This window comes from Mastacembelus armatus, chromosome 8, assembly GCF_900324485.2.
Source record: "Mastacembelus armatus chromosome 8, fMasArm1.2, whole genome shotgun sequence".
NCBI classification, from domain to species: Eukaryota; Metazoa; Chordata; class Actinopteri; order Synbranchiformes; family Mastacembelidae; genus Mastacembelus; species Mastacembelus armatus.
Genome location: NC_046640.1, coordinates 21,906,244 through 21,928,444, shown reverse-complemented (window position 1 = coordinate 21,928,444; position 22,201 = coordinate 21,906,244). Strand labels below are relative to the sequence as shown.

The window sequence follows — 22,201 nt, the reverse complement described above, 5'->3', positions numbered from 1 at the left end:
CAGATTTAAAACGAATAAAAGCCTTGGCTAGAGAAATGTCTAGTTACTGAGTCGACTGCACAACAACAAGATTAAAATGCTGTAACTTCTCTGTGTGTGCTGTCTCTTCTGTCTCTTTCAGGCCAGTTTATACCGGGCGGGGTACAGTAGGTTTGCTCCCTACTAAAACCACAAATCACACCAAGGAATTTCCCATCGCTCCAAAACCCTTTTCCAAGCTCTTTGTTTGGCAGGAGCTCCCATCCATTTCTCTGCAGGCGGACTATACGGACAACTCTTGTCTTTTGTTTTTTTTGTTTTTGTTTTTGTTTTTGTGTGTGTGTGTGCGGCGAGAGACGTCATTGCCACATCATCAGTTCCAACTGTTTGTTTCTTCTGTCTGTTGCCGACACGGCGGCGGTGAAAATAAACTTCCAGGAGCGAGTCCCACATGAAAAGCCGGAGGTGACGACTTTAAACCACGGGGCACAAATTTCAGACGGTTTTTAGAGACACTCTGGGACCTGAGGGGACGGACGCTGCTGTTCCTGTCTGATCCCCCGCACACTACGAACCCATTTCCCATGAGCCTCGGAGCCCCTCGCGGGCCCAGTCACACCTTCATTCACACACTTAGAGTCCTAGAGCTGCTGCAGCACAGCTTTCCTGAGAACTGGTACTGTTCAAACACTACACGGACGTGAAGCTGAAGAGGCTTCAACATCCTGGGATCATCATGAAGCAAACACACTTGTTGTTTTTCTGTAGAGCTGGAAACTGAACCTTGAGCCGGAGCGAAGCAGGGAGAGTCTGACTGACAGAAACCACCACATTTTTTGTCTATTTCCAGCATTTCACAACACAACAACACAACCCACGTATTAAAGGAAACACAAAAAGCTTAAAAAATCATTCAAAAAAAAAACAAAACAAGCGACTTTGCTTTTTCTGCATTACCTCAGTTTATTTTTTGTTGCTGCCATTGAGACAAAGTTGCATTGAAGTGTCATTTTATACAACGTGGACGTGTTGAAACTGTCCAGTTTCTTCCTCTTTTGTCCTTTTTGCTGATCTACACATATTCCGTTTATTACTGGGAGTTCAACACTAAGATGGGACGTTGAATCCCTCTGTCCTCGCAGCAGCTACGGACTGACCCTGTCCGTTTTGAGAACTCGCTGCACCTCCCTTCTAAGGTTCATCCTTGATCCTGCTCATCGGACTTCTTCCTAAAAAGGACTGGGTCCACTTCTCTCTGGGTCCTACATTCCAGCTGTAGCAGCGATGCAGCGAGCGGGTCAGATGGACAGTCCGGACACAAATGAACTAGATTTAGCGAGGCAGGACTGGGAGCGGGGACTCCCACATGGGAGCCAAATCATCTGCCATCGGGAATCCCTCCTGGCCAGCTGAGATATTTCTGCCTCCAGGCCTCAGGCAGAGCTGCTCTGTGTGTGGAACGAGTCTGAACTGACTCAGCAGAACAACAGGTCCCACCAGAACTGCCCAGATTAGACACAGTGCATCAAAGAGATCACAGTCATGTAATGGAGTCTTGAAGTAATGAGAATTTTCTATTTATATTCATTCTTTTCACTAGTTGTGCACATTATGTGTCATTTTAAATCCCTGATCATGTCTGGGAATGTTTGCTCTGAATGGTTTTACAGCTGGTCTCTGACCTGCGTCCTACAGCTCCACGTACTCTCACTATGATGTTCTTGCTATTATTATTTGCCTTTTTGGTTCCAAAGATTTTCTGAAGAAGCACAGTCTTGGTCCTGGTGCATTTCTTATGTTTGTGGTCGAGTTATTTTGCCTTTTTACGTTGCTCAGTGTGTTTTTCAGCACCCTGAGGAAAAAAAAACAAGAGCACACTTGTGTGAAAGGCTGCAGCGATCTGCCAACACAACACGCCGTTAAATTAAATTCAGCCTCTAATTTATCGGCTTCATTTTAGCGAAGACACGAGCGCTGGGGCAGAGGTGTTGGCTGCAGACGGGGGAAATCAGGGCCACAGATGGAGTCGGGGGGGGATTCGCTGAAACGCGGAGATAGACGCTGCATTTGAGGTGCGTTTATTACAGGCAGAGTACATTGGGGGGGGGGGGGGGGGTCCATGTACATTGTGGTGGTGAAGGTGAGAGGCTGAGCCATTCATCATTAGCTGACAGGACCACAGGACAACAACGCCGCCCTCTGTCTTTTGTTGTTGTTTTCCCCCCCGGGGGCTGCGGACGGGTGAGGAGGGGGTGTTGTTGCTGTGTGTGATTGTGAACCGTGTGTGCAGTAGGTCCAATGAATATTACTGATGCACATTACCTCTTTGTTTTTTGTCTTATTCCTTACAAGTATTCTGAGAAGCGTTGCCGTGCATGCTGTGGACAGAGGAAGGGCGTCGGGCGGAGCAGCTTCTCATTAGTGCATGAATTCAGGTCGTAGTGCGGGAGCAGGAGGGGAGGAGGGTCTGGGACGTGATGCGAGGTGACAGGAGGGCTGACGAGCCTCAGTACAGGTCCGGCTCGGTGTCAGGGTGGGGAGGGGAGGGGGAGGTTTTATGGAAGCCGGCCCGCTTCAATAATCTGAGTTATCTCCGCTCTGAGCCTCTGGTGGTCGTGGTAATCACCAGCCGCAGCTGATGTGGAAAGTTTATTTGCTGTGTCTGGGCCCATGTGGGCTGCGTTTTCTAACGAAGGTAAAGCTGAAACGTGACATCGGCAGCAGCCTGGTCTCGGTCCGTGTGGAGATGAGACGGGTGTGATCCAGACCCTGCCCACCCACAGAGCTGAGCTGCGACCACACAGGTTTTCTCTGCCCCCCCACCCCACACTGTGGCAGATTTTGTACAGGGATTTCATAAATGGGTTTGACTTGCATGTGGAGGTTGTTTTTTTTTTCTTCTTTTTAAGTCACATGCTCTTAGAAGCTCATTTATCCAAGTGATTTGTTTTTTCGATAAGTGACATGTATTTTCTCACAGTTTTATTTTGCCATCCTTGTGTCTGCCTTCTGTTTATCTCTTCATTATTATTGAATGTATATAATAATAATAATAATAATAATAAACTGTTTGGTTTTTATCCTGGTCTTTGCAAACTTATTACCTGAGCTGTTGTGTTGTTGTGTCACTCACACCTAACGATGAACACACACTCCACCTGTCTTTGTGCTTTGTGTCTGTCAACCAGCAGAGAGCCTGCTTTAATTAGTGCACACACACACACACACACACACACACACACACAGGCAGGAGATAAAGGACGAGTGTGTTTGATTGAACCTGGTGGAAGTGGACTGAGGCGAGACACTGGAAGTGTTCTGGTGCATTAGCTGGTGTTAACTGTGCAGCAGAGCTACCGAGCACAAAGCTCTTCAACCACCTCCAAATTTTTCATCACTGCCAAGGGGGAACAATCTGGAACAATCTTTAATTGCATCTGGACTTAATGGCTGTAAATGGGTTGGATGTGGCGGGAAACCTCATATCCCTGCTAATTGCTCTAATGCACAAGAGGCCAATTGCCAATTTGATGGCAGGCTCTCTCTGAGTAGTTGAAGTCAGGCTAATTGGTAGAATTCATTGGGAGCTGTCTGATAAGAGGGGCGGTGTGAAGACTGGGTCTCTGTCGAAGTGAGAAATTGACCTTAGTGAATGGTGGAGTCACTCCAGGCCACTGAGGGAGGAAGAGCACAGAGCTCCAGTCTGTGGATTTAGATTTGAATAAAGTTACTTCCAAGATTCTGCGTGAATTCGTTACAGGACTGAAAGAAAGTTGTGGTTTTTGTGTGTCTGTTTTTGGTCTTTTTGGGTCCATGTGGGGCCAGTTTTCATTTGTGTTCGGTCATTTTGCTGCTGTTTTTGTTTTTGTGTGTCTTTGTGCCCTTCCTTGGTCTCCAAACTGAGCTCTGTGACTGAAACGACAAAGGTGACCAGTTATTTCATGCTCAGGCTCTGGCCCAGGGGCCTCTAACCTCTTGGGCCCCCTTGTCTGCCTGCACACAGCGCCCCCTGCTGCCCGTGTGGTCGAGCTGCGGTTTGCATCTTCTGGTGGAGGTGATTGACCTCTGGTGTGTGATGGGGCACAGGTCGGGACAGACAGATCCAGGCCTTTGAGGACAAACGTTTTACTGGCATCACTGACAAAAGCCACAGTTTGTGTTCCTGCTCCACACCTGTTGTTTTTGGAGCAGCAGCAGCTGAAATGTACCTTCAGATATGAAGATGTTAATCAGTGATGGCTCAAACCTCTCAGCGCTGACAGCACTCCTGTCCTCTCCTCCTCCTCCTCCTCCTGTCTCATCTCATCTCATCTGCCTCTCCTCTTTTCACCTCCTCTCGTCTCGCTCCCTTCGTCCTCCTCTCCACCGTTCACAGATGCCGCTCAGCAGTTTTTGCTCCTTCAGACCGGCAGTTTCACGCCTCCTCTATCACCTCGGGGCGATTATACCCCCAAACATACACAATGTTCACACACACGCACACACACACACACACGGCCTCATTAAAACTCACTTCCATTAAGCATTAGTGATGTGGATTTCCTGCCGGAAGAAAGCAGGACTGTCTGAACCCTCCACGATGAGACTCACACAGAGCACAGACCTGAGTCTTGTCTCTCTTCTTTTACATCCAGCAGAAACATTTAATATGTCATGACACAGAAATACTTCAAAACAAGAAAATAACCCCCCAAAAACAAACAAACAAAAATAAAACCAAGCACTAATCTGTGTGTGAAGTAAAGATTAGTGCATGAGCCGGTTCATCCTCAGCTCTGGTCATGGTGTCAGTCTATGTGAAACACATCAGACAGAAGTAACTGATTTTTATTCATGTTCGTAATATTCATCATAAGGTTCCCGGTAGTTGGTGGTCTGAGGCCGGGGGATGGTGTAGTCTTTGTCGGGGTCGATGTCCTGAAACACACACGGTCGCACGTTGGTCACGTCACTGCAATTAATAACCGTGATAAACTTTCAGAGCAGTGAGACTGGGCTGTAATTGCTTCCAGTAGGAAAAAGGTCACAGTGTTTAATTGTGGGCTGCGTGCGGTCAGATTGTTCATTACTCACCGTCATGGAGAATCCAGACTCGTAGGGCGACTTCAGCGATGCTTCGGTTCTCCTGCCTGGAGGGAGACACATGGTTCAGTCGGCTAATTACCGGCTCGTTATATACTGTTCATCAGAAAGGCCCAGAGTCAGCGCCGAGCTGACTGATGGGGGATTTCACTGGCTGACTCTGGACCCTGGCTCCATAGTTCACGTCGGGACACGTCATAAGAGACGTCACTCGGTGAAACGTCCCTTTACTGGTGAAAAGGAGCCGGTACCTGTTTGTGTGGTTAGTATTGCTGCTGTTTTACCCTCCTGCTGTCACTAAAGCATCATTCCTTGTTGTCACTGCAGCCAAAAAGTCTGTTTACCATTAATATGATGATGATGATGATGATTATTATTATTCTTATTCTTCTTATTCTTATTATTGTGGACAAGCTGCTAAAGATGAATTATTCTCCTGTTGGGCTTCATTTGTCTAAAGACTTTCAGAGCTAAAATAATAGTCATGGATTGATTGTTCAGTCAACAGACTTTTACATATGTCAGTCCAGCTGTTTAAATGTGAATATTTGTTTGTTTTATTAACCAGAACCCTGTGGTGTAAATGACTCATAGAAAACCTGTTTGATAGCTGATTGCAGGCTGATTTATCTGTGGATTGTTCTCTAATTGACTTATTTAGCATCTGGTTTCTCACCTCTCCTGTTTTCTCCCTCATTCTCAAAGCTTCCGTTTTCCTTCCCTTCCTTGGGACTGCCCAGTCCTGGGATATCAGCGCTGGGACTGGTCCAGCCGGCGAAGTTCAGAGGGACGTCCTTGGACTTGCCCCCTCCCCTGCAGAAGAAGGCGACCTGGGACAAGCCGTACCCCATCAGCAACACCCAGCCGTTGGCCACCAAGGCGATGCTCAACACCGGGTCGTCCCACTGCGGTCGACGGCCGAGCTCCGGGTTTCCCCTGGTGAGCATGGTGATCCACACCACCCAGATGCAGGCGGAGAGCAGCAGCGTGAACCACAGCACTATGGCCTGCAGCCGCCCCTGCTGGTTGATGGGGCCCGTGTAGCTGTAGCTGTGCGTGAAGCAGGAGCGGCACATGAAGAGCAGCGAGAGGATCAGGCTGATGAACAGGAGGCACAGCACGTAGATCTGCAGCATGGCGAACTCCTCCGGGCTGTACTCGCACGGGTTGTGGTCCCGGACCAGCACGATGATCAGCCACTCGGTGGAGATGATCACCTGCACGGTGAAGAGCCCCAGGGCGATGGCGGGCTCCCCCCAGCCCCGGGCGGCTGTGAAGCCCAGCAGAGCCAGGCAGCGAGCCAGCAGGCAGGAGAAGGCCAGGCAGAAGAGCACGCTGAAGAGGAAGATCCTGGTGGGGCAGGTCTGGGGGCTGAGGCCGATGATGAAGGAGAAGGTGATGGCGAAGATCCCGGCTGTGGCCAACAAGAACAAGGACATGGAGGTCACCGTCGCTGCCAGGGCGCTGCGCTGCTGCCGCAGGGCGGAACAGATGCACAGGGACCAGAGCACCAGGCCTCCAATGAGAATCATGCTGAACAGGAAGCCAGAAGAGGCCAGAGTCTCCAGCACAATGCCCCAGGCCGCACGGCGGTCACACAGGTACCTGTAGATGGGATTTAGGCCTGTGCCGCAGCCTGGCACACCCTTCAGGAAGGTGTCATTAGAGGAAGAGGTTGGGGTGTTGGCTGCAGGTGAGCTGCTGTTGGTTGACTGGCAAAGACAGGTGAGGGGGATACAGAGGAGGAAGACGAGGGGGAAAAGGGATTTGTGCTTCTCAGGTGAAAAGGCCATTTTCATTTCTGTAATCCACAGCAGGATCCAGTCCTTCCTTTGAAATGTTCTTTGGTACGGCAGCTCCTGAAACAAAAGGCACATGCATGTTTGACGGCAACACTATCGAAGAACGAGTTCCACTGTACACACTAACGGTGTGTGACGAAGGCAGGATCTAACACAGAGGTCACAGCGTGACAGCGTGAAACCGAAAAAAAAAAAAAACCAGGTCTCAGGGAGTGGATCAACAAGCCAGAACAAGGCACAGGAGTGTGTGAGCAAACGCTGACAGTGGCAGAAAAAAACATGGAGGCTGGGACCGTTGTACTGCATCGGCTCGTAAAAGTGTGTGAATGAGGTATGAACACAGCAGGAGACACAGAGAGAGAGAGAGAGAGAGAGAGATCCACTCCTGATAGCTGTTTGTCACTTCCTTCAGCCCTTTGTTTCGGCCCCACAGGCTCAAAGATGACCTTTAATATCCACTTATCTCACGTCACATCTACTCAGCTTTGCATGAGCACTGGCCTTCGCTTGTGTCAGCGTATAGGAGAAAGGTTAGTGAAACAAAGGCTGGAAAGTCTTCACCTCTGTAAGATTTTGTTTGGACATGAGGGCCTGGAGGTTTAGATCAGCTGATACAGTGCACAGAAACTCCACATGGGGACTATTAAAGTTGGACCAAACCTGAATAAAAACACAGCAGCTTACCTTTGGTCTTTATGACTCTGAGTCTCAGCTGACCCGATTCCTTCCCTTCGATCTGCCCCAAAAGTCTGATTTGAAGTTGGGAATGTTGCGGTAATTTCCGTTTGTGCAGCAGCTGCTTGGTGTGCAGTCATGCAGCTCCTAACCTGATGATGTGTCCATGTCTCCGGCGGCCCGAGCTCACAGGAAAAGCGGGGACGATGGGAAAGCGACGGGTCTGCTAACGTCTGAGGCTGTTTCCACCTCGAACCAACTGGTTGGGCAAGAGCGAAGAAAACCTGCAAACCTGCTCCTTTCACACCCCTCCTGCAAATCCTCCTGTCTGCCCCGCCCTCAGATTATAGGTGGGGTTCACTCACCTGGAGGTGATGATGCATACACAAACACTCAGGGACGGAGAGTTCACTCCTCCCTATTTATGAATCTCATGTCCCATAAAAATTTGCATCCCATTTCCAGATAACACACACACACACACACACACACACACGTTATCTGGCTGAACCGGAGCGTCTGGAGCAGGTTTGAGGTGTCGTGTCGTGTGAAGCAGACGCCCGGAGGGGGTGAGGAGCACTTTGTGAAGGGGGAGGGGGGTTAAGGTGAGTCCACCCAGCCTCCCCTGCATGCAGAGCAGCACCAGCCGTCACCTCAGATACTGGTAAATCACAGCAACAAGAAGTGGAGTTCGGCTGTGAGATGGGTGAACTGGCCTCGGGGAGACGGAGAGTTTTAACTCGTGCCTGCACAGGCCCAGAGTTTGCAGGGTGTGTCCCTGAATCTTAAGTCACTCTTCAACTCCGAATTCTCTGTGATAATGAAAACCCAGAGGGTCAGGGCGTGTGTAAGAACATCAGCTTCTATTTACTGATTAATCCCTGGTGCAGCCACGTGACCATGACTGTTAGACGACTCAATGTCTCTAGGAAATCTCTGTCCCGGCCCACAGGTTTGGCCAAACATGCCTTGTTGTAGTTACACGTTATTGTCATGACATATTTAGAGTCTCACCTTTCATATGAAATGAAGAGGTGAATGAAGAATTCTTTACAACCAGATCAGGTCCTGTCTTCGACTTTCTGTCTGAGTCATGACTTGCTGTTTTATTTCCTGCAGCCTGTTTCAAACCTGCCTCCGGAGAAGATTCCCTGTGCACCTCCCCCCTGGACTCATGGTGCAGCACTAATCCAAAGTATTGTCTTTTTGCATCTGTGTGTCAGTTTCTGGTGGTTTTCTGTGCTATCTGTTGCATATTTTCCTTCCCTAATAATGTTGCAGGATGTTACATATGAACTGAACCTAGAACCAGTTTTTTGGTATTATGGCCTAAGGCCGTTTCACTGAACATGTTCTAAAATCCCTGATTAAATTAGGATTATATTTCTGAGCGTAAACACCTGCTGCATCGATCGGATGAACTGTGGCACAAACATCCACAGAGGATGGATCCTCCAGGCCGACGTTCATTTAGTGCAAACCGATGATGATGTTCCCATCAGCCCCAGCTGTACTTTGTTCTCGGGGCTAATTGTTAGCATGCTAACACACTGTATTGAGCTGCTGACTCTGGAAGCATCAGGACAGGCTAATGTTAGCATTAAGCTCAGTGCAGCCTCAGTAGTGAAGGGTGATGATAATCATCAGTGTAATGCAGAGGAGCATAAATCAGCAGCCTCAGGCCTTTGGGGTTTGAGTCTGAACATTAAGGGACTGGGTTTGATTTGTGAGCTCGGTTTCATCCAGAGCAGCAGACCATTAGCACATCATTAATCCTCCTGCTGAGGTGGGACAGAGCCTGGTCTCTTGATACATGACATTTACAAAAAGGAAACAGTGATTTGTTTTTCATTTCCAACAAGGAGCCTTGTGGGAGTTTGCAGGTTATTAGTATTATTATTATTGAGAAGCGTCACGTGGCTGTTCCTTCTCATCCCAGATCCTTTTTTTAGTTTTTGTTTTGTGGTTCTCATTGTTTCACATGATTTTACTTCCAGAAAAAAAAAAAAAGTCAGACAACGCGAGTACTTAAAATAAACACACTTTACGGTGTTCTCTGTGCAACACACACCATGCAGAATGTTTCTTTATTTATTTATTATTTAGGAAGAACGTGGGCTCAGACAGCAGCAGGGAGAGAGAGGGATGGAGAGTGGGCTAAAGAGAGAGTTCCTCCTCCACAATCATGTGAAAGTGCATTGTAGTTTTTCACCCTTACGGCCTATTGCACACTCTCCTTTCCTTTCCACAGTTGCCTCGTGCACATGGAATAGAAAATACAATGCAAAATAAAAGAGGAAGGAAGTACAAAAGGTAAGACGGAAGACCAGGTAAGAACGGTCGACACAGAGAACAAAATATTTACATTTTAATAGACAGCTAGAAGCAAATACAAGCTAGTGAGTACTAGTGCTTTGCTTGCGTCCATTGCCATGGGTTCAGAGAGACCGAGGGAGGGGGGGGGGTCAGGAGGAGACTGGACGGATGAAGGGAACAGGAATAAGGAACCTTTTCTCGTCTTCTCATCCCATTTCAATATGTATATATATATACTGTAAACAGTATCATATAATAGTAATATAAAAATAAGAACATTATTATGCAGCCACTTAGTGGCTATGCAGCCACTTAGTGGAGCAAAGCATGAGGTAGATAGACGAGAGGGCGTTAGGGGGTCTGCCGGCAGCCTTATCGTGGTGTGCCGGGCCGAGGTGGAGAGGAGACAGGGTGGAGAGGCTCAGACCGGGGGGAGGAGGGCAGGAGGCAGCAGCTTTAAATGATGCCGTATTTGGCCAAGTCGCTGAGCTCCATGTCGCCAAAGGCTTCCCATGGGCACACCACCGTGAAGTCCGTGCCAAGGCCCTCCATGCCGGGGATGTCGTCACCAAAGCTGGGGAGGAGAAAACAGAGACGTCAGTGGGGAAGGTCCAGGATGGGAATGGCTTGGAGATGAACGTACCATAAATGTATTTACCCCTTCTGACCCGGCTTGGGGGCCTTGCTCTTGAATGTACGAGTCTGCCTCTGCTTGAACTTGGGTGGTCCCTTCTTGGGTGTGGTGGGGCCAGTGGCTCCTCCAGGGGCCAGGATGCTTCCTGCAGGGGGGCTGGCGTTCATTTCTGCTGAGGATCTCTGAAAATGTTTTGGGACATGTGTCATTACCCGTGCAGAGATCACAGTGGCCTCCTGTTAATCCTGTTTCCTTCCAGCTCTCAGTGCCAGTCAGAGGAGATTATCCAGATTAGGTTCAACAGCCAGATTAGCTCTAATCCCACTCCAATCCAAAGCAGACTAATTGCCCTCGTTGAACAACAGCGACGCTGAGTGAACTGAGGAAACCTCGATTCTTAACCTCAAAACTTTCTACCTGCCTTTCGTCTCAGCCTCGTCTTCACTCGCTGACGTTTGCTAGTTTAGAGAAGTGCAGCTGCATCAGCCGCTAAGTCAAACATGTGTCCGGCTGTTTTCAGCACATGGACCTGCAGCTTCCGTCCGTCTGGTCCTGACCTCAAACCTGGTCTGAAGCGGTATCCTGGCCTCCCTACTCTGATTGGAGACAGTGATGGGAAATAACCTGGTTCTTCATGTTGTTTAACTCCAAACTAATGTTCCACCTGTGTCTGCCCAACATGTTATCAGCCAACTGCTGCTGTGACTGTTGCCCCAAAGTCATTTCTCTTCACACACACACACACACACACACACCTGTTCAACACCAGGTTTAGTAACAGTTTGTTTTCTTCTTCTACAACTTATAATTAGTTGTTTAAACTGCAAACACACAATAAAAAGCTTTTCCTACTTCCTCTTCTTCAGTCAGCGAGACCCTCATGCTGTTCTTACATAAGTTCAGTTTTAAATGCTGAGTTTATCTACCACCAGTTCGCCTGTAGCTGCCATCATGGGTTCAGTACTGGTCGTCCTAACAGCGTCTGTTCTCACCTGTTGTCACAGAATCCCAGGAGGCGAGCGCCGATCTCTGCTCACAGCTGCTTCGTTCTTCGGCTTGACTCCGAGTGAAGTCGTCAGTCTGCGTTCTGCTTTTATATCTTCATTTCTAATCCCATCAACCTCTTTCCAGTCACAAGATCAGCCAATCTCAGCATCCATCCCTCCTCCGTGGCTCTTCTCCTCCCCGCCCGTCCCTGCAGGGAGGAGGTGCAGCCCACCAGGTAGGCCGTGTCAGAGATCAGTCTGGAAGGACTTTATCAGGCTTATCCCTCTAAACCTCAGCACAGATGAATTTAGCTTTGGTGACAACTCTCTGGTCACATTTCTGGTCCATGTGAGATCCACGTGGACCAGTTGCCACCAGTACTCGACTGGTCCACTAGAGGAAAAGTGATTTCAGGAGTAAGTCAGCTGAGAAACTACATGTGAAAGATACAGTTAGATATGAGTTTAGATTAAATTCTCAATAGAAGCAGTTTTCTCCCTCTGTAAAATGACTTTTATGTTTGGGTTCTGGCTCAGAGCAAAGCTGGTCCAGGTCTCTAGATGTTTTAAGTGTCAGTCAGTAACCAGACCACATGTGAAACGGCGTAAAGGAGGTGGAATTCATTTGGTTTCATGGTTCAAGTTGTGTTTGACCTGAGCAGCTTTTCCATCCTTGTGCTGAGTTTCAGCTTGAGACACACCTGCCTCCTCTAAATCAGAGATAATTACATGCTTATTTTGGTCTGAGCCTCAGTGTGTGGGTTTGGCACCTTCAGAACAGAGATGCAGTAATTAAACTTCTGAACACAGGCGACACGTTCTGCAATTAGATCCTCTGTTTAGTTTTTGGTTTTGTGTCCAGACTGAACAAACAGCAGCTCCTTCATGACGGAGTCTGGTGTTAAAATGAAACTGTACCTGCCGTCATTTTCATAATGATTGAAATTCTTTACCTGAGCTGGTGCAGAATAGCAACATTAGCTTTGGCTCCATGTGTGGAAACTGTTGATCTAGAGGGAGGATCCTGGATTAGCCTGTTTGGACTCAGGACAAACACTGAGAAAGGGCCATGAAACAGGCACAGAGCACTGATGGGAAACTGCGTGAGCAGATATTATTGTTTAAATTCCTCAGACTACCCAAACATCTTTGTGAACTTGAACTCTAACCCATGGAAACACAGGGAAAGAAAGACCCTCATGTGACGTGCTGATGTTTTGCAGGTGTGATGTTTGCATACGGACATTTGGTACTTAGAGCCTGTAAAATGAAAACTAATTATTATTAACTCATTAATATTAATTAGGAAATGCTCCTCACTGAGCCTGTGTATCTCACTGTGCAGGTGGCCAGTAAACAGGTAAAGGTAACAACCGCTAACTGGTCTTTGTTCTGGTCTATTCCAGTCTCCAGGCCCAGACTATTTCTGTCTGCACACAGCGCCTATACTTAGGCCTCTGATTAGATTATCATCGATTGTCAAGTTCTGATCGGTGGCAAAACGTCACTAAGAACATTTACTGCGTTTAACTACCCAGGTGAGGTATTTTTACTTTACTGGAGTATTTCTGCAGGTTTTTAATTCAATTCAATTTTTAATTGGAGTTGCTTATTTAATGAGTTTTTCATCCAGAGAAAACTTTAAACGTGTGAGATCCTGTAGAACATGATGTTCTGCTACAGATGAAGTTACCCACAGTTTATAAAGTACTTCAAACTGGCCCAATCCTAAACAACTACTGCAGTAAAGTTCAACATGCACATTAATGCAGCAGGAATACTCAGCCAGACACTTCTGCACTATGAGTACTTCTACTTTGATACTTAAAGTTTGTTTTGCTGATAATACTTAGACAGGCTCTGAATGCAGGACTTCTTCTTGTAGTGGAGTATTTTCACACTGTGGTACTGCGACTGTTACTGCAGTAAAGGATCCGAGTACTCCTTCCACCACGGCTCCATACTGGGAAAATAGCAGTAGGACAGCACCATGATGCACTGCACAGTTTGTGTTTGAGGGTCTTTACGTTGGAGCTCAGTGCCTCCGTGGACTGTAAAGACTTATAGTATAAGGTCTGTGGCATCTGGGGACGTTTGATTCCATTAAAAAGGCTGAGAGTCTTGAGCTGTGGCCCAAAAGCAGGAACACGTGAGCAAATGCACAAAGAGTTTGAAGTATTTTTTAAAAGACACTTGAGGCTGAAATATCTGTGTATGGCAAAATCGTGACTCCCATCCAGTTACAGTAGGATCCAGAAGATGCTCTTAGTAACCATAACTCTAGTGAACTGTGGGTGGAGAGACTATTTATGTTCCACACGTTCTGCGTAAAGAACCAGCTTCTCTTCAAAACAAAGAAACATGTCAGATTAAACTTTCCGAATTAATTAACTGGATGTTAAACCTATTAGCTTCATACAGTTACACTGGTCAGATTAGTTTTTGTACTGTTAGACATATTTCATATCCATAGTGTTGAGCTATTTTCACCATTTAGCCTGTTACTTTTAGCTAATTCTGCTGTTTATTCAAACACTTTTTAGATTTTTATTGTTTAATGTGAATTCTTGTCTTTAAAAAAAGTCATTTCTGCTGTTTTCTTTATTTTTTACCTTCAGCTGAACTGCTCTGTGACTGCATTGAAATGAGATATTAACATCTTTAAAACATATAGAAAACCTTCTACAGTTTTCATTCTGGTTCAGTCCTCTCTGCCTTTCACCTGCTATGAAGCCAGACAGTCACTTCAAATGCGGCTAATGATTTTCCTCATTATGCGTCTGCCACACTCCTTTGAGCTCTGAAGCACAAAATCCCTGCAGTTTTAGCCTGAATCTTTTACTTTCATGGCAACTAGCAAACCTTTTCTACATGTAGTAAAAATATTTGATTTGTTTGGATTAACAGGATTTTTAATATATTGTGTATTTCCATTTAAAGGAGTGTTTCGGTTGGTTGGCAGATGGACAGAGTTCTTCTTTTCCTGTGTGCTGATGTTGTGTCAGGCTTTAAGAAGCCAGGGTGTCCAACTAATTGGACACTGGAAAGATTCTCTGAGGGGCAGATTGACCTGAATCTGGTTTCACAGGCTTAAGACGTCATGAGGCATTTCTTGAAACGCTTTCAGAAACAGCCTTCGCTGAGCACGGACGCTTTTTTATGCCGTCTGAGTCGTTTCTTTACGCCTGTCTGTCGTTGGGTGGGAGTCCTAAAGGTGCTCTTCTCTGCTCTGAGGTCACACAGGCACAAAAGTCGTATCCCTCAGCTTTGTGACAAGTGTCTTTTAAGAATAGTTTGCACACTCCTGGCTTCTTCTGGTGGAAAATGCTTCTCCTTTGCTTCTCCTTTGCACTGCACATATACAGCAAGGGTTATTCTTTGGCTGGTACTGTGCCAGACCATCCCCCTTTTTCTCTGAACCACCTCAGTGAGTCTAAAAAGTTGGATTACGGTGCATCAGTGCAGAACTTTTCACAGAAGAGTCATTGCAAGGTCCCCCTCTGCCATAAAATCCTGGTATTTTTCGCCTGCACACTGAGGCGAGCTGTGAGCTCCATGTGCAGCAGCAACTATGTGGGTGTGCAATTATTAATATGCCATATTTCATTTGAGGCAGGAGTGAAAACATTGTGCAAAGGAAAGAAAAGGCAGTGGACAACTTCTCTATCCTGCAGCTATTATGTGGAAGTTGGAATATAAAACAGGAGAAAACGCATTGAGATTCATGGTGCGGCGAATATCCTGAATGCTGTTTACTGAAACACGACCTTGGCCTCGGTGTTATATAAATCAGAAATGAAAGCGAGGGCAAAGTGAGAAATAGTTGCTCTTACTCGCTCGTGTCTCATTGCTTTTGCAGTGTCACCTCAAAAAAATCCTGCCACACGACGACTGTTTGTAAAAAGGTTGTTTCTGTGTCGACTGTGCTGATCTGAGACCTGACACTGACTGACTTCAGCCTTTGTGCAGGAAATAAAATCAGAGTATTAGTGGATCAAATTTCTCCCACAGCGTCACAGGATTTTGAAGAAATGTGGATTCACTGGTTGCACGAGAAAACAAGGGGGGTAGATTTTCTTGGATTTGAATATGTTTGTTAATCGTTGCAGATTCACGACAGTCTGCGTGTTACACAATACAATTATCTGACAAAGGATCAGTAAACACAGCGAGATGAGAGTCCACGACACAACAGACGTGCGGCAAATTAAAGCTGCTTAGACTGGAGGCTTTAAAAGGTGCGATTATTACCGTAATGCTTCGAATTAACGGTGACGTTACTGAGAATGTACACTCTATAAATAGGACACTGATTGCGTACTTACTAGAAATACAAATGAGCTTTGGTATCTGTCAGGTTCCAGTCCAAAGACATATACTCTGAGCCACTAACAAGCGTCGAGGTTTATTGGCTGACGTACAGCGAAGAGAACAGGATGCTGAGCTGTTCATAAATCCAACAAATGACCTGTCAGATTTCCCAGTGTTTGACCTTTCTGGTTAAACATTAATCAGGCTAATGTCACAGTTTGTTATGTCCAAGGCAAAGAATGGACAGTGCAGGACAAAGCTCCTTTATCGCAGTTTACACCCTCAGGTCTCAGGCTGTAAAATAAAATGTGATTTCTCTCTAATAATGAAGAATTTCCTGCCACACAGGTAGTTATCTCATACAGCAACACACACACACACACACACAGACAAAATGTCCTTTTGTCTTAAGCAGCTGATTTTATATTGTGACAAACTTTATTTCCAGACTTATTTGTGGAAGTGAAACAAACCAAGATTAAAGTCAGAGGAAGGCAAGTTCAAACCACAAATAACCGACACGCTTTTCTAAAATTAGCCGAGGGAAGCGAGTAGCTCTCTGCAAATATCGAAATGGTGAAATGATTTCCAGCCCGACTTTAACCCCATAACAAACGCGTGACAGTCCATCTGCTTAGCTCATTAGAATTGAGTTGACTCCTCCTGTACTGTAGTTCATCTGCACATTTATATATAGCGCTCACTTATATCTGCACCGTGTACATGAGACTAAAATAAAAATAAAAAGTTCATTTAAATCCTTCAGGAAGAGAGACAATCACGTTGACTGAGAATAAACCCGACCTGAACAGGGAAACTCATGGTTTTTTTTTTATCCTCCTGAAAGGCAGAAACTCTCCCTTCACACTCTGGGATGCCCACATAGTGACAGTAGTCGAGCCAATTGCTCGGAGTGGGTGTAGAGCAGCAGCGAGACAGAAAGAGCGAGAGTGAGGTACAGTGGATCTGACAGGGTGAGGCTGAAAGACGGAGCCAGGACTGTAATCTGGGCTTTGACGCTGCCATCGGTGTTAAGAGAGGACTTTCATTACAGAGGAGAGACTAATTGGATATCACCAAATCACAGAGCCTGATACCGTTATGGCACAGGACAGGAGAGTGGGGGTGGATGATGCTCTCACGGGCTGGAGAGATAAAGCATTAATAGGAATTAATAGAGGCTGACGCAACACGTGCACACAAAACACACACTCACACACTCGGATACTGCAAAGTGCGTGATTTAATCAGGATTACGAGAAGAAATCAAAGTAAATATCGCATGCAGCCGCGTTGACATGCAGCCTACTGAGGAAGAGGAGGAAGACGTGTGTTGTCAGGCCTGACACATCTGGGGAATAAATGCTTCTGCAGTAATTAGATTCCTCCCTGGCTGCATCTAAAGCTGTTACACAGGCAGGAAGACAGAAAGGCAACCAGGAGGGAAATAAAGAGGGAGTGGAGGAGCAAGAGGGCAACACAGATAGTTTGTGTGTCTGAATGTGATAAAAGATTTGACTAGAGGAGAAATAACAAGTAGCAAAAAGGTTGTTTTGGCTGTGTTATTTATTTTGCACACTCTGAAACACAATCCCACTGAGCTTGGTCATGTTTCGGTCTTACATCCCAGACAGCTTCCTGCATGTTTCCTGTGTTGTCTCTGCCTGCACCCCTGATAAACGTTCCAGTCATCTCTGAACTGGAATAAAAGAAAAATGAGACACAGGAAAGAAAAGCTTATTTATTGCTAAATTCCCAACAGCAACATATTTACTTTGCAAAAATAAGCTGTTTATGCCACATATATATTCAGCATTAAATGTGATAACGAAGTAATAACTTATTCTGCAGCTGCTTCTGAGAGGAACATCTGTTTGTGGCAGTGCTGTTACACTCAGCACATATGTTCAGACAGTTTAGTGCGCCTGTTTTTGCCACATCACTTGATATATTGCTAATAAACAAGATTAATGTCTATTTATATCTTTATTTCTTTATGTAGCCTATAACTTCACAATCTGTTCAGCTTCATTATTCAGTGTGTGTGTGTGTGTACGTAGCAGGATTTGCCTGTAGCTAGCTAAACATCCCATTTCCAGCCCACAGTGTAGTAATGTACTCATTAATACTTAACAGAGTCTATAACAATGCAGTGCCGTGATTGCTGCTCTTAGGCAGTCATTAAAACCCAGGAGGCGGAGGAATACACATTATAGATCCTATATGTCGTGAGCGGCTGTGGGCTCATAAAGTCGTCCCCGTGCTGAGCATTTTAAAACAGGTGGAGAGGAAACAAACTCCGTGACCCCAGAAAAGACGTTTTGAGCCTGGAGGTGTCTCTGTAATGCAGCACAAGCCTGAAATCCTGGATCTGATCAGAAATGATGCTGCTAACAGTGTAAACGTACAGGTGCCCTGATCCTTGTTCACTGAGGATCTGCCAGTAAAGTCCAGACTACAGAGACACACAACCGTCTTCTTAGAGATGCACTGGGACTGTAAAGGACTGCAGAGACACAAAACACACCACAAAGAGACTAAATAACATAATAACAATGTGATAAAGGCACAAAATAAACAACTACTGAGCAGTAAAAAGACACAAGGCAACCTTTCAGATTGAAGTGAGACAAAAGAACAACTACAAAGACACACACACGAACATGAAAGAGACAGAAAACTGGTCCAAGAAGAGGCTGAGTGTCTAGATAGAGGTGAAATGTGCACAGACACAAAATAATAACCAGGATATACAGTAGGACTACGAACAGTGCTGCGTCTCTCAGGCCAGATGTTTTGTTGTGTGGTGGGCGGGCGGGGTTTCATATCTGTGCTCTGGAGCCCATGTCTCATACTTTGGCCACGGACTCACTGAAGGCCAGATCTGATAATTCCCCACTGAATGCTTTTGGCTCACCAAACAGAAAAATGTAGCTCCAAGAACCTGATATGAAACCAAAAAAAAAAGCCAAGTTGTCTCCATGGGGACGTCTAGTTGTATATTTACTCAGTAAACTGCAGAAACTCTGCTGCAGTGGATTCAGTTTCCTTTCTGCACTGAAGTGAAACAGCCTCCTCTGCATGTGAAGCCCGGCTCAAGGCACATGGAGCCGAGGTGGAGGCTTCACTTTAGTCCCTCACCCACTCACACTGCTGCAGTGAGAGATGGTTTGAGGATGAGATGATGGAGGGGGATGAAAGAGTAAAGGGAACAAAGAGATGCTACAACTCCCTGCAAGAGTGGAGGCAGGTAAATCTCTGCACTCTGACGGTGCTCAGAGAGGAGCAGTGAGGGAATAACTCCGTGCTCCCCTCTCGGTTACTGCTGTCAGGACTAATATCTCATTACTAGTCTCAGCTCTCAGGCAGTCAGGGGGAGGTCAGGAAGGCTCCAGAGAGGCAAACTGACAGTGAGGCTCTCTCTGAGCTTAAAAGTCCAGAGACATGGAGAGTTGATGAGGAGATGCTTTCATGCAGCTAATGGTGAGACACATATATGCTGTTAGAAAAGGAGGAAGTGTTTTTCATTTGCCTTGGCAGGAGAAGACAGGACGGGGTTCAGATTTAAACTTTGAGATATTAGAGCAGGAGTGGGAGTGGGAGTGACGCACTGAAGCCAAAAAGTTAAAAATACAACGAGCGGCTCCATCATTACAGTGTGGACTCATTTAGACCGAGGCTCTGTCTTTGGACTCTGTTACGTTTATAGTTTGTCTGCGATCAAACAAGACGTCTGAATGTTGCACAGCGGGGTAATGTCTCTCTTCCACCTGCAGGGGGCACTTGAGCTTCACCCAGCACTGACCAGAGGTTCAGTTCTCTCAGCTGAAAACTGCCCGGGGACTGTGGATGTGGCTGAGACAGATCACTAGTTTCACATCGCTGTGTATCAGACCACAGCCCAGAACCACAGAACCGGACACGCTTCATGCATTCCAGACTCAGTTCTGAAAAAAGGCGTGTGGTCTTGTGGGCAGTTCTCTCTGCAGGATCATCTGAGATCTATATGAGGTGGATGGAGCCTGTTCTGCTGAAACCTGGGATCATGCATCATTGCTTTAGTCATTATATGCTAATGCACCTGCAGTGTACAGTCGGTTTATGGGATGTCTCGGTTGTATCTCTTAACACCATCTCTGGCCACAAGGGGGCAGATAAGCTTTAAAACAGAGCTCCAGCACACACACCTTAGCAGGGCCATCACACTGACGTCTCTTTCTACCTACATGACCAACATAGGTCCCTGTATTTTTATTTTTTTTTATCTCATCTCATCTCAGTTTTCTGTACGTGGGACTGGGAGCCAGAGCCTAACCAGTAAAAGATGTTAAATGGAGCCTCCAGACTTATCTAAAAGCCTTTTACATGCAGCTTTGGCTCTCGGCGTGTTGAATTCTGATTAGAGCTGAATGTCTGAGCCATTCTTTCTACTGTAGCATGATTTCAGAACCCCTGCAGGATGGGACTGTTCAGTGCTGTGTGTGTGTTTTCATCTTAGCCCCTGATCTGATCTCTTCAGGGTGAGTTCCTGATGATTACAGGAGGACAGAGCTATCATTACAGCTCTTCTCTCTTCTGACAGGGTTGGACCTTCTCTCTGCACTACCCCGGCATAAGATGGCAGCTGAGTGGAAGTGAGTCTGAGAGCAGCTGAAAGGGTTGTCGGGTCGATGTGGCTCCCTGTCACCAGTCGGATACAGACGGTGTGTTGGTGGATCTCGTGGTCGTTTCATGCGTCTGACTGCTTCAGACACCAAAGAGATGAGAGAGTTGTCGGTTCCAGCAGCTCTAAGTTGTTCTTGTGTTCACCCAGCTAGATATTTACTTGGACTTCTTAGTGAATCCACTAATTGCAGCTGTTTCACTGGAGTAAATTAAATTGACCACGAAATGTCACCGTTTTAAATACTGATGTGACGAAGCCTCAGAACAGCCACAGATGAAGCCTAATACACGTGGCCGCAGCCTTACACGCACGTTTCTGTGCTTCTGGTCGTGCAGAGTCAGCTGGAAGTCCAGCTTTAAGTTTAGAATCCCAGAAATAGCTGATGTACAGTCCAAGAGTTTGGACCTCGGCTTTGGATAATTTGTAGGATGAGAGGATGCAGAGCAGCAGCACAGACTGGTTCTCTAAGAGTCATGTTCTCTAAGACAGGGATGGGCCACAGAGACTGGAAGACCATAAGAAAATGGAAGAGTGGAAGTGGAATCAGACACTTTGTTGAAAAATGAAAGAGAGAAGGTGCAGATTGTTGCTGGTTTGAGTTTGTGGTCATCCCTAACAATCACTCTCAGGATCTCGGTTGTGGAAATTCCTCAGTGGCAGATTGCACAGGGCTGAGCTTTTTCAACTTGTTCTTTCATATCGTTGAACTCGCTGGCCTCTCAGACACAATGCTGCTGTTTGTGTTACCTGTCGGTGGGTGCTGGGCTCAGGCCCTGCAGCCTAATGTGTTAGAGTTGGCAGCTCGGACGAGCAGCAGGGAAAGTTGGACAGTGTGTAAAGATTTAACGCTCTCATACGCACAAACCTGCATCGAAGTCTCCCGAACTGACCTCAGCTCATTAACACATCCAAGACATACTTCAGTAATTTAGTCGAGCACATCCTCGCCAACCCAGCCCCAGTGGTTGCAGGATTATATCCAGACTTGTAGATAGACGCAGAATAGAACACAAACCACAGAGAGAAAATATGCTGGAAGTTTGTGTGTGAGCTGCCTGCGTGGGCTGCAGATGAATGTAGAATAATCTTGTGAAACCTCCCCCTCGCTGAAGATTAAACCCAGAATTATGTCGGACTCAACCTGATACTTTGCTCTTCGACTGATGCAAACTATTTCCTAATTGGAATGATGTGCACTTACATGATTTCTCTGTAATAACAGGCTGGCTGCACTAGCAGCAGATTACAGGAGTTGGAAGGAAAGAGGTGAGACAGTTTCTGACTCCCGTATACCCACCAGCACTCTCCCTGACAGTCTGTCAGATTAGTCTTTGTGAAAATGAAGTGTTAAAAAAACAGGAACGCCGCACAACCTCTGCAGAGTTTGGAGAGAAGGGTATTCTGGATAATGAGGGTGTAAAAATAATATGAGTCATTTGTGGTTTCAGCTCTGAAATCCACCTCTAAACACTGATCCAGCCAGAGGAATAAGCAGCTCTGCTGTGTTATTGTGACCGCAGCCACTTAAAGAGGCGCTGGAGTAGAAACTGTGTTTGTTTAGATCATGTTTGAGGCCTATAGGAAGGTATGGATCTTTTTTTTTGGACTGATGGTCAAGTTACAAACGTGGATGAATAAAAAAACAAAGAAAATTTAAAGAAATAGTTCAACATTCACTCTCTAGCTGAGACGAATGGTCCAGTAAACACGAAGCTTTAGTGTTTGTTATCTAGTCAGCTGGTTAGCTTAG

The 22,201-nt window shown here is 46.2% G+C and overlaps 3 protein-coding genes across 8 annotated transcripts in view; 1 reads left to right on the top strand and 2 right to left on the bottom strand.

Moving 5' to 3' along the window:
- Nucleotides 1–1,827, top strand: part of LOC113140658 (RNA binding protein fox-1 homolog 2-like) — a 37,006-nt gene extending 35,179 nt beyond the window's left edge. For all 5 annotated transcript variants that reach the window (XM_026324550.1, XM_026324551.1, XM_026324553.1 and 2 more), the window contains one exon: nucleotides 122–1,827. In XM_026324550.1, coding sequence (XP_026180335.1) covers nucleotides 122–166 — 45 coding nt within the window. In that variant the 3' untranslated portion in view covers nucleotides 167–1,827. The remainder of the gene's footprint in view (nucleotides 1–121) is intronic.
- Nucleotides 1,828–4,596: 2,769 nt separating this feature from the next.
- Nucleotides 4,597–7,855, bottom strand: LOC113140406 (retinoic acid-induced protein 3). Of its 2 annotated transcripts, none has more exons than XM_026324153.2 (4): nucleotides 7,548–7,855; nucleotides 5,738–6,920; nucleotides 5,053–5,108; nucleotides 4,597–4,896 (listed from the first exon to the last, which is right to left on the bottom strand). In XM_026324153.2, the coding sequence occupies exons 2-4, from the start codon at nucleotides 6,858–6,860 to the stop codon at nucleotides 4,807–4,809; spliced, it is 1,269 nt and encodes a 422-aa protein (XP_026179938.1). In that variant the 5' UTR covers nucleotides 6,861–6,920; nucleotides 7,548–7,855; the 3' UTR covers nucleotides 4,597–4,806. The 2 variants fall into 2 exon arrangements, with proteins under 2 accessions (XP_026179938.1, XP_026179939.1); XM_026324154.2 differs by having other exon boundaries at nucleotides 4,819–4,930.
- Nucleotides 7,856–10,204: 2,349 nt separating this feature from the next.
- On the bottom strand, nucleotides 10,205–11,752 carry pde6hb (phosphodiesterase 6H, cGMP-specific, cone, gamma, paralog b). The gene is made up of 3 exons (XM_026325627.1): nucleotides 11,481–11,752; nucleotides 10,513–10,670; nucleotides 10,205–10,428 (listed from the first exon to the last, which is right to left on the bottom strand). Exons 2-3 carry the CDS (start codon nucleotides 10,653–10,655, stop codon nucleotides 10,311–10,313), a joined length of 261 nt encoding a protein of 86 aa, XP_026181412.1. The 5' UTR covers nucleotides 10,656–10,670; nucleotides 11,481–11,752; the 3' UTR covers nucleotides 10,205–10,310.
- Between the last annotated feature and the right edge of the window lie 10,449 nt (nucleotides 11,753–22,201).